Below are 10,707 nucleotides of genomic sequence, written 5' to 3' on the forward strand. Positions count from 1 at the left end.
CCCACCAAAATATATTTGGCTGATATATCACAAATGACTGATTTTGAAGCTTCTCTTTTCCTCAGAACGACAACAATTTGGACGCCTGTTGTGAGTACCTGTCTCAGGTGAGCCCGGGGTACTTGTACAGCGAAGGAGGCAACCTCAGCAACAACGACGACCCCAGCTTCATCAGGCTCCGCAATCACATGACCCAGCTGAACCTGGGCCTGCAGTCTCAGTTTCAAAATGTGCATGCGGCCCCTGGGCGGGACGGCCTGAGGATGAACGGCAGCAGGACTCTGTCCCACAGCCTGAGTGACGGGCCCCTCCAGACAGGACAGACCCCCAACAGTGACTTCTTCCAGCAGGAGCCCCAGTCAGCCCCTGTGCAGGCACCCTCCAGCCTCAATGTGTTTGCCGTGATGGAGCCCACGCGCAAGCCCCAGCCGCCCCAGCACCTGGGACTCTACCAGCTGGGGGGCAAAGGGCAGTCCATGGGCCATCATGGCCAGCAGACGCCCCGCTTCAACCCCATCACCGTCACCCTGGCCCCCAACATCCAGACGGGACGCAACACCCCCACCTCTTTGCACATACACGGCGGGCCTCATACACAGTCCGGACTGAGCAGTCCACAGGGTAACTCTATCTACATCAGGCCTTATGTGACCCAGCCCGGCGGTACGACCCGGCAAAGCCAGCAGCAGCAAGCTGGCAGGGCCCAGTACAGCCCCACCTCCCAGCCCCAGCAGCAGATCTATCAGATCTCCCATCCCACCTCACTGCCTGGCTCCCGGACAGGCCCTTCCTGCCAGCAGCACCAGCACGGCTCCTCACATACCTCACAGCACCAGTCACAGGGCCACCAGACCTCCCATGTCTACATGCCCATCAGCTCCCCTACCAACCCACAGGCCCCCTCTATCCTCCAGGCCCCCTCTGGAGGTCAGGCCTCCTCCTCTGGTGCCTCGTCCTCGGTCATGCCCTCTGGCATGTCCTCCTTCAGCCAGTACAACATCCAGAACATCTCCACCGGACCGCGCAAGAATCAGATAGAGATCAAACTTGAATCTCCTCAGAGGAGCAACTCCACCACGACCACACTGCGCACCAGCAGCAGCCCCCGCTCCAACTCCTCCACCTCCTCCTCCTGCCCATCATCCTCCTCCTCTGTCGGGGCAGCCCCTGGCACTACCACTACCCCCCTGTCCATCGGAGGCCCGGGCCTAAGCCGCAGCCAGCCCACTGTTTACATCTCTGCCAGCCCGCCCACCGCTGCTACTACCACCCCCTCTGACGAGGCCGTCATGGTCCCAACAGGCTCTCGCTCCCAGCCCAAGTTTTACATTACTGCTAATAACGATGACGGTGGAGGCAGAAATCCTCCAACCGTCTACATCTCTGCTCAACCTCCTCCACACGGGTCGCAGGGGGCCCGGAATATGGGGGGCCAGGTGAGCATGGGCCCCGCCTACATCCACCACCACCCACCCAAGTCCCGCGCGTCTATGGGAGGGGCAGGCACGGCCACCTCGCCCAGGGTGGTGGTCACCCAGCCCAACACCAAGTACACTTTCAAAATCACAGTGTCCCCCAACAAGCCCCCAGCAGTGTCCCCTGGCGTCGTTTCCCCTACCTTTGAGGCCACCAACCTCCTCAGCCTCCCGTCAGACCACCATTTTGTGGAGCCAGAGCCCCATCATCTCTCAGACCCTCTGTCTGCATACAGGGAGAGGCCCAGCGAGCCACGCAGACTCAGCATGGGTTCAGACGATGCTGCATACACACAAGGTAAGACAGGATCAGGGTTACTAAAATCTCAGCCGTTAGCTGCTTTGCTTTGTCGACAGTCACGGTCTGTCACTAGGAAGTATAGACACTCACCCACAAACACACATCCGGATACAGTTAGTTGTGCAATTGTTTAAGTTGAACTATGGTATCCCTCAGTCACATGTGCAACAAAAGTCAAGTGGCCAAAGAGACATAACATCCACTTTTGAGAATAACTTTCCCCCATGACAGTAAGGAACAGAATGCATTTTTGTCCACCAGTAGTAAATGCCTTTTCCACTGCATTCTGCCAAGAAAGTCATTTGACTATTGCGTATCGTTTATGCCTGCTTTTAACTTTGATTTCCGTAATATTGACACTAATGCGTTTTTTTTAAGCCAAATTGCGTCGACGTTTGTCTCATTAAAAACCTCTTGGCCTTAAAACCCTGCTTCATCTCAGCCTGATTTGAGGGAGCAGATGAATTGTTGAAGGTGACTCGCATAGGGGAGGGGTGTGATTGGAGCATGAGTCGGCTGCTATAATGCTGGGTTTGCGCTGACAGCCCTTGGACTGCGGCGGTGTGAGTCAAATGTGTTGGAGCGCAGCGTTTCCTTTTTTGGACTTTGACTGGATTACGTGCGAGTCGGTGCCTGTGGCCTTTGCTAGACGCTTACTTGCTGCTGCGACTACTGTGGGGCTTCTCCTCTCTCTCCCCGGCCCTGACGCTGTACCTTCTGCCCCTTATCTTTCACTGCAGCCCTCTACATACATTCCTCGCCTGCCTGGAAAAACACAAAGCCTACTTCTGAGTGGTGGGGGGGGGTATTATGTTTGTTGTTTACTTTGGTCTTTCTGTGTAGGGAATGAATGGATTAAAGCAGGGATGGCTAATTTCCTCATAGCATATAGCATGTTATGAATGCGTTATAAGACCAAGCATGTTATGAATGCGTTATAAGACCAAGCATGTTATGAATGCGTTATAAGACCAAGCATGTTATGAATGCGTTATAAGACCAAGCATGTTATGAATGCGTTATAAGACCAAGCATGTTATGAATGCGTTATAAGACCAAGCATGTTATGAATGTGTTATAAGACCAAGCATGTTATGAATGTGTTATAAGACCAAGCATGTTATGAATGCATTATAAGACCAAGCATGTTATGAATGCGTTATAAGACCAAGCATGTTATGAATGCGTTATAAGACCAAGCATGTTATGAATGCGTTATAAGACCAAGCATGTTATGAATCGTTATAAGACCAAGCATGTTATGAATGCGTTATAAGACCAAGCATGTTATGAATGCGTTATAAGACCAAGCATGTTATGAATGCGTTATAAGACCAAGCATGTTATGAATGCTTTATAAGACCAAGCATGTTATGAATGCGTTATAAGACCAAGCATGTTATGAATGCGTTATAAGACCAAGCATGTTATGAATGCGTTATAAGACCAAGCATGTTATGAATGCGTTATAAGACCAAGCATGTTATGAATGCGTTATAAGACCAAGCATGTTATGAATGCGTTATAAGACCAAGCATGTTATGAATGCGTTATAAGACCAAGCATGTTATGAATGCGTTATAAGACAATGTAACACTTCTTAGGATGTGTTTTGAGCAAGTTTTTCCCCGGGATCATCGTTCACTCCCCCCAGATGCCCTTTCTAAAATAGGCCATGAAATGAAGAACGGTTATGCTACTGTATGATTCTTACTCAGCCCCACTGCACGTAGCGTTATTTCCAAAAGGGAAATGTATCTAGCTTTTGTGGTTCTTCAAACACACCATAAGCCTGTGCTGTAAGCATGTACTTCAGCAGTCAGAGATAAGCCATCAGTCTGTCCCCATGTCACAGGGTTAATGTGTACTATGTATCTTGTAGCCCTGTTGGTTCACCAGAAGGCCCGTATGGACCGGCTGTGGCATGAGCTGGAGTTAAAAAAGAGGACGCTGGAGAAGCTAAAAGAGGAGGTCAACGAGATGGAGAATGACCTGACTAGGAGACGGCTAGAACGATCCAACTCCCAGTCCCAAATCCCCTCGGTAAGTCCGCACAGACACTGCTCTCCCACTACACACACTACTCTCCCACAGAGAGATACTACAGCGACGAGAACATCAATGTTCCTTTCCTTGTGCAGCAGCTGTATTCAACTGTCTTAGTAGAAGTCTTCGGCAATTTGACTCGGCAATACGCTCCTGAGTCGCGTGGTGTATTTAATGTATTTTCAAGGAAACCATGATTCTTTGGGGCAATTTTTTCACCCAATGTCAGGTTTACGTTAAGCGTGCAGCTGTGGGTTTATTGAACTATATCAGACCGCAAATCAAGTGGTGCTCTGAGTTTTCTGTTGAATCAGCATTTTTTGGAGTCAACTATCACTGTGTGTTAGTCAGGGCTGCGAAAAGAGGACGTGGAAGGTTAAAGTTAAAAGCCTGGAGTTGAACTCAGTAGCTCTTGTGTTTTCTGTGTATTCACTAGGCCAGGGAGACCTGGAGATAACTCTCTTCCTGACACTGTTAGCCCACTTGGCTCCGTGCACCTCCGTTGACTTATTACAGGCTTGTGTTGTGAGTCTGTACCGAACAGCATGTGCCGAGGCTCTCAGTCTCTCTACTCCTCCACTGTGCCTCATCAGCATACCATGCTGCTGCCTGCCTGTAAATGGCGGTTTATATGACCCTGTTTCCTTCTCTCTTATCAGATTGAGGAAATGCAGCAGTTACGATGCAAAAACAGGATACTGCAGATTGACATCGACCTTTTAACCAAAGAAATCGATCTTCAAACAAGAGGTAGGCAGCTCGGCTTGGTTTCGTGGGGTGCGCTTTGTCAGCGTGCTTGCCGGTGTTGGGATGAACGTGACACCAGCTCTCTGTGTGTGGTGTGCATGCATGTGCTGTACGTCCAGTGTGTTCATGGTGTTTTAACGTGCTGTCTTTGTTGCTTTAAGATTGGCTCCTTCGTATAGCCCGGGTCGTCATATTTCATTGTTTAGTCATATTTCTGTATGTTATAATGGGTAGCTCTGTAGAGAGAACGAGAGAGTCAGAGAGGGGAAACTAATGTGGACTACAACAGAGCGAAGCAGAGCGGGGAAGCATGACTTGTGTTCAGTACAGCTGTACAGTAGTAGGTCTGGTCACATCCCCTCGGCACACGCAGTCAAGGTGCTGCCATTGTAATGTTAACTACCAGTTGTTTCCTGAATTGCATCCTGTTGCTGGTTGGTAACAAGGGATTTATAGCCCACCTGGCCGCTCTCCACGGCCAACAGGATTAATACACCAGCTAGCACAGTCACACAGGTGAATGGAGAATTTAAGGTGGCTCAGAATTTAATATGGCTTCTATTCAATAGATGGATTTGTGAAGAGTAAAGAGTCATGGCTTTGTTTTCTGAGTTCTTTATTGGTCTTTGTGTGTTAGACTGCAGTCTCTTGCTTTATTGGTCTGTGACTCCTACACAGTTGCTGCTGTATGTGTGACTGTTGCATGTACAGTTGAAGTCAGAAGTTTAAATACACTTAGGTTGGAGTCATTAAAACACGGTTTTCAACCACTCCACACATTTCTTGTTAACAAATTATAGTTTTGGCAAGTCGGTTAGGACATCTACTTTGTGCATGACACACGTAATTTTTCTAACAATTGTTTACAGACAGATTATTTCACTTATAATTCACTGTATCACAATTCCAGTGGGTCAGAAGTTTACATACACTAAGTTGACTGTGCCTTTAAACAGCTTGGAAAATTCCAGAAAGGATGTCATGGCTTTAGAAGCATCTGATAGGCTAATTGACGTAATTTGAGTCAATTGGAGGTGTACCTGTGGATGTATTTCAAGGCCTAACTTCAAACTCAGTGCCTCTTTTCTTGACATCATGGGCAAATCAAAAGAAATCAGCCAAGAACCAAGACCACAAGTCTGGTTCATCCTTGGGAGCAATTTCCAAACGCCTGAAGGTACCACGTTCATCTGTACAAACAATAGTACGCAAGTATTAACACCATGGGACAACGCAGCCGTCATACCACTCAGGAAGGAGACTTGTTCTGTCTACTAGAGCTGAATGTACTTTGGTGCGAAAAATGCAAATCAATCCCAGAACAACAGCAAAGGACCTTGTGAAGATGCTGGAGGAAACTGGTACAAAAGTATCTATTTCCAGAGTTTATCAAGTCCTATATCGACATAACCTGAAAGGCCGCTCAGCAAGGAAGAAGCCACTGCTCCAAAACCACCATTAAAAAGCCAGACTACGGTTTGCAACTGCACATGGGGACAAAGATCATACTTTTTGGAGAAATGTCCTCTGGTCTGATGAAACAAAAATATAACTGTTTGGTCATAATGACCATCGTTATGTTTGGAGGCTAAAGGGGGAGGCTTGCAAACTGAAGAACACCATCCCAACCGTGAAGCACAGGGGTGGCAGCATCATGTTGTGGGGGTGCTTTGCTGCAGGAGGGTCTGATGCACTTCACAAAATAGATAGCATCACGATAAAGGAAAAGTATGTGGATATATTGAAACAACATCTCAAGACATCGTGAAGTTAAGGCTTATTCGCAAATGGGCCTTCCAAATGGACAATGACCCCAAGCATACTTCCAAAGTTGTGGCAAAATGGCTTAAGGACAACAAAGTCAAGGTATTGGAGTGGCCATCACAAAGTCCTGACCTCAATCCCATAGAAAATGTGTGGGCAGAACTGAAAAGGCGTGTGCGAATAAGGAGGCCTACAAACCTGACTCAGTTACACCAGCTCTGTCAGGAGGAATGGAACAAAATTCACCCAACTTAAGCTTGTGGAAGGCTTCCTGAAACATTTGACCCAGGTTCAACAATTTAAAGGCAATGCTACCAAATACTAATTGAGTGTATGTAAACTTCTGTGATAAAAGAAATAAAAGCTGAAATAAATCATTCTCTCTACTATTATTCTGACATTCTTAAAATGAAGTGATGATCCTAACTGACCTAAAACAGGGAATTTTTACCAGGATTAAATGTCAGGAATTGTGATGTATTTGGCTAAGGTGTATGTAAACTTCCAACTTCAACTGTATGTTCGTATGCAATGCGTACTGATGCTTTCAGTTTTGCTTATGATGTCTCTGTCCTGTTTGTCGCAGGACCCCACTTTAATCCCAGTGCAATTCATAACTTCTATGACAACATTGGATTCCTAGGTCCCGTCCCACCCAAACCCAAAGGTACTTTACGTGTTGGTAAGTTTAGGAAAGGTTGCATGGTCGCCTCTGGACAACCTCTTCCGCTTCCACTTTCCCCTCTCTTGGTGTTTCATGAATGAATATCTATTGATAATGGGGCTTGAGATCTGTACTTGTGATGGTTTCTATCAGGGGTTATTTCTGTCTATCTGGGTGAAGTCTGCGTTGTTTAGATCATTCTCATCACGTATGTTACCTTTCATCCTAAGTGTTTTCATTCAAGTATCTGTAAAACCTGGCATCATTGGTGTTTTCATTCATACTTGCGGTGTTGTTTCCACCTCTGCATATGTCATCTTTGTTTTCATGCCATTCCTCGCCTCCGTCTCTTGCTTCATTCCTTCCCTCCATCCTGTGCTTGAGACCTGTCAGAGCCAGAGGGTCAGGGGACAGACGGAAGAATATTTAATGTCACCTCCACGCTAACCATGGAGCCCTCTTCTGCCCCTCCTCCTCCCGCTGCTCTCTCCCAGGGTTGGTACCTGTAGCTCTGTCCGTCTGTCCCTCTGTCTGTCCCAGTGGTCCAACCTCTCCCCTTCCCTCCGTCATACTGGGTCAGTCCTGTCCATCCAACCTGCACACCATAACAATCTTTCAACAGATGACCTTTACATAACGTTTTGCCATTTCATACTTAGAAAGCACCATTGACCACTAGAAAATAACTTGTGTCATCCCTTCAGCACATTTGTTGATGAAAGGTTTTCCTGTTATTTGAAAATTTGACAGGATTCTCTTAGCACTCGGATACTTTCTTAGCATTAAAATGGCAATATGCAGTTGCTACATCCTATTTTTGGACTTATAAACAAATGATATATACCCATTGATTATTGAAGAATATAATTTATAAATGCCTCAGGAGCTTAGTTCAACTGTTGTACCCCATCAAAACTCAAAGAATAAGCTTGTTTTACTCCAATGTAAACACAGTGCATGTAAACAAACACTGTAGTCTCAACATGGTTAAATCTATCATTTTAATATCATCAATGGTCAGTACTTGCATACATAGCTCTGTCTATGAATTTGAGAGTAGTTGTATTTCTCCAGGCCCATCCCGCTGCTTTTTACTGAAAAGCAGAGGGATGCTTTTATTGTTTCAACTGCGGCTTGCCCCTTTAATCATTTTCTTGTGCAATACACATCCTGGAGGGTAAAAGAACCACAGTGATTCAGCAACTACCAACAACTGCCAACTCAAACCATCAGTGGTGCAATGACAAAATTCAATTTTTATTGCTGAAAAACAAACCAGCACATTGATTGACACATTGATTCACCCTTGACAGTCTGAGAACACATTGATGGATGTTCATTGCCTGCAGCTGCCTGTATGTCTGTGTGTTTCTCTGTAGTCTGTTGGGTGACTAAAGCCTCTTTTTTCTCTCTCTCTCTCTCTCTCTCTCTCTCTCTCTCTCTCTCTCTCTCTCTCTCTCTCTCTCTCTCTCTCTCTCTCTCTCTCTCTCTCTCTCTCTCTCTCTCTCTCTCTCTCTCTCTCTCTCTCTCTCTCTCTCTCTCTCTCTCTCTCTCTCTCTCTCTCTCTCTCTCTCTCTCTCTCTCTCTCTCTCTCTCTCTCTCTCTCTCTCTCTCTCTTCTCTCTTCTCTCTTCTCTATCCAGAGTCAGACCAGGAGGAAGACGAGGGTACGCAGTGGAGCTGCACTGCCTGCACCTTCCTCAACCACCCCGCCCTCAACCGCTGTGAACAGTGCGAGTTCCCACGGCACTTCTGAGCCACAAAGACGCCGACAATACCCAACACCCTGCTCCACTTTTCTATGAGAGTCAAAGAAACTAGATTTGAAAGGTTTTTCTTTTGCTAGTGGTAAGAAAATGAATGGACAGGGTTTGTAGTTTTTTTCATTTTGGGCCTGTTTCTTTCCCCCCCCTCCTCCGAGGTTTGTAGAATGCTGAAGGCTTGACTGGATAGTGTTTACAGGTTGTGTTACTTTACTTAGCCAGCAGAGTTGGATGATACCTCACCTTGGAGTCTCTGCATGCGTGGGGTCATCCCCCTTTCCTGCTCAACGCTCGACGGGCGACTTTACCCCTGGGGATGCCTCGCTGCTTCCTTATACAGTATTATCGGTGTCCTGCAGTGTGAGGGCACACACACGCACGAAAACCAACATGGGTGCCTTTGCTGATTTGTGATGGCCTAATCAGGAATGGGAACTTTGGTCAGCTGTCACCTCACACCTGAAGGGAAAACTAACAGACTACTTGTGGACTATTTGTTTGGTTTCTGTTTCTATAGGATGGCTGGGGGAAACTCAGTGTTATTTCTGCCACCAAAACCTGCCTCTCGTTCTCCCCTGTAGTGTCCCTTATCAATCTCTTCAATCTACAGTAAAAAGAACGGAAAATAAATTGCATGCTTTATGTGTACAGTACATAGGGGGAAGAAATACCCCTGAGCTTTTTACTGTACATAATTTTTGAATGTGCCTTAAATGCCTTCTTCCTCACACTATGAAACACTTGTATTTCCTGTAAGTATAGCTTTATAGACTTTAATAACTTTGTTTTGTTTCCATTTTCTTTCAAACCAATAAGCACAGTGTCCCTTTTAAGCTCTTTACTTGATTTCTGTGAGAATTTTAAGTATCGTGTTAAAAAAAAAGAAGAAAAAAAGGGGGGAGCAGTTGTATGAAAACTCTGCAGTCCTGAAGCTTTGTTCACTCAGTCTGTTGTTCATCGCTTGTGTAAATGCAGAATTCCCTGTGTACGATCTGCAGATGCGGCAAAATCCAAAGATGGACGAGTTTTCTAGGATGCCAGAGCTCTTGGACTGGTGAAAGTCCTGCTCCGAAGCAGAATTACATCTTATCTGACAACTGGAATGTAGGTTTAATATTTGGGGACTTTTACACCTCAGCGTCACGAGACCCATGAATTTTTCAGTTCATCCTAAAACTTGCATCAAAATAGACGCTTTCACATCGGATGGAAGAAAAGACTTTGGTAATTGTATTAAGGTGTTGTCTATGTACAGCTTGGTGGAAGGCAACTGTTTCCCGAGGGCTTTCAGAAATCAGAGTTTTTTGCTATGCAGTATAAATTGGGTTTTCTAGAGTGTTCCAAAGATCAGAATGAATATGTTTTAAAAGTATTCCTGTTTCAAATCAGCAAATATTTATATAGGTATGTGCTTTACCATATCTCCTCCTGGCCAGAAGTTTAGAATATATCCAAAAAAAAGATGACAAGGACAGTGCCATCTTTACATTTCTAGTAAAGTGAGACAAAATGGTGACTGTCCTCTTTGTATCTTGTTTTTATTTGGTTTCATTTGTCCTGTGAAGCTTTTGTTTGATGCGGATGGTTTAAAAGTTTACCATTGTAATGATTTTACCTTAATTGTGGAATAGTTTATTATTCTTTGTGAAGTTTTTTTTACATGTTGCCTTACATTAATGCCTTAGATTGGCATTTGTATTGATTATCTATGCGGTCACAAATCAAGATTCTTTTTTTTTTTTTTTTTTTTACCAAAGCTTAGTATATTGTTAAAAAAAACAATTAGGTAGAAGCTAAGTTCTTTGTCTCTCTTAAGCACTTATGACATGTTTTTTTTTCTCTAAAACCCCCAAAGAAACCCAGTTTTCAGCTTTATCTGCAAAGCTCGTTGTGAAGAGTCAGTTCATACTTGTTTTATTAATAAAACAAAATAAAATAATTTGGATAT

At 45.3% G+C, this 10,707-nt stretch overlaps 1 protein-coding gene across 14 annotated transcripts in view; it reads left to right on the forward strand.

Moving 5' to 3' along the window:
- The window catches only part of LOC135557522 (TGF-beta-activated kinase 1 and MAP3K7-binding protein 2-like), a 70,585-nt gene extending 59,887 nt beyond the window's left edge, over positions 1-10,698 (forward strand). For 2 of the 14 annotated variants that reach the window (XM_064990829.1, XM_064990830.1), the window contains exons 3-8: positions 66-1,773; positions 3,659-3,819; positions 4,482-4,572; positions 6,920-7,000; positions 7,391-7,492; positions 8,640-10,698. In XM_064990829.1, coding sequence (XP_064846901.1) covers positions 66-1,773; positions 3,659-3,819; positions 4,482-4,572; positions 6,920-7,000; positions 7,391-7,492; positions 8,640-8,752 — 2,256 coding nt within the window. In that variant the 3' untranslated portion in view covers positions 8,753-10,698. Of the gene's footprint in view, positions 1-65; positions 1,774-2,516; positions 3,820-4,481; positions 4,573-6,919; positions 7,016-7,390; positions 7,493-8,639 lie in introns of those variants that run through there. The other 12 variants (XM_064990831.1, XM_064990832.1, XM_064990834.1 and 9 more) reach the window with 12 other exon arrangements.
- Positions 10,699-10,707: the final 9 nt, after the last annotated feature.

This window comes from Oncorhynchus masou, chromosome 16, assembly GCF_036934945.1.
Source record: "Oncorhynchus masou masou isolate Uvic2021 chromosome 16, UVic_Omas_1.1, whole genome shotgun sequence".
NCBI lineage: Eukaryota > Metazoa > Chordata > Actinopteri > Salmoniformes > Salmonidae > Oncorhynchus > Oncorhynchus masou.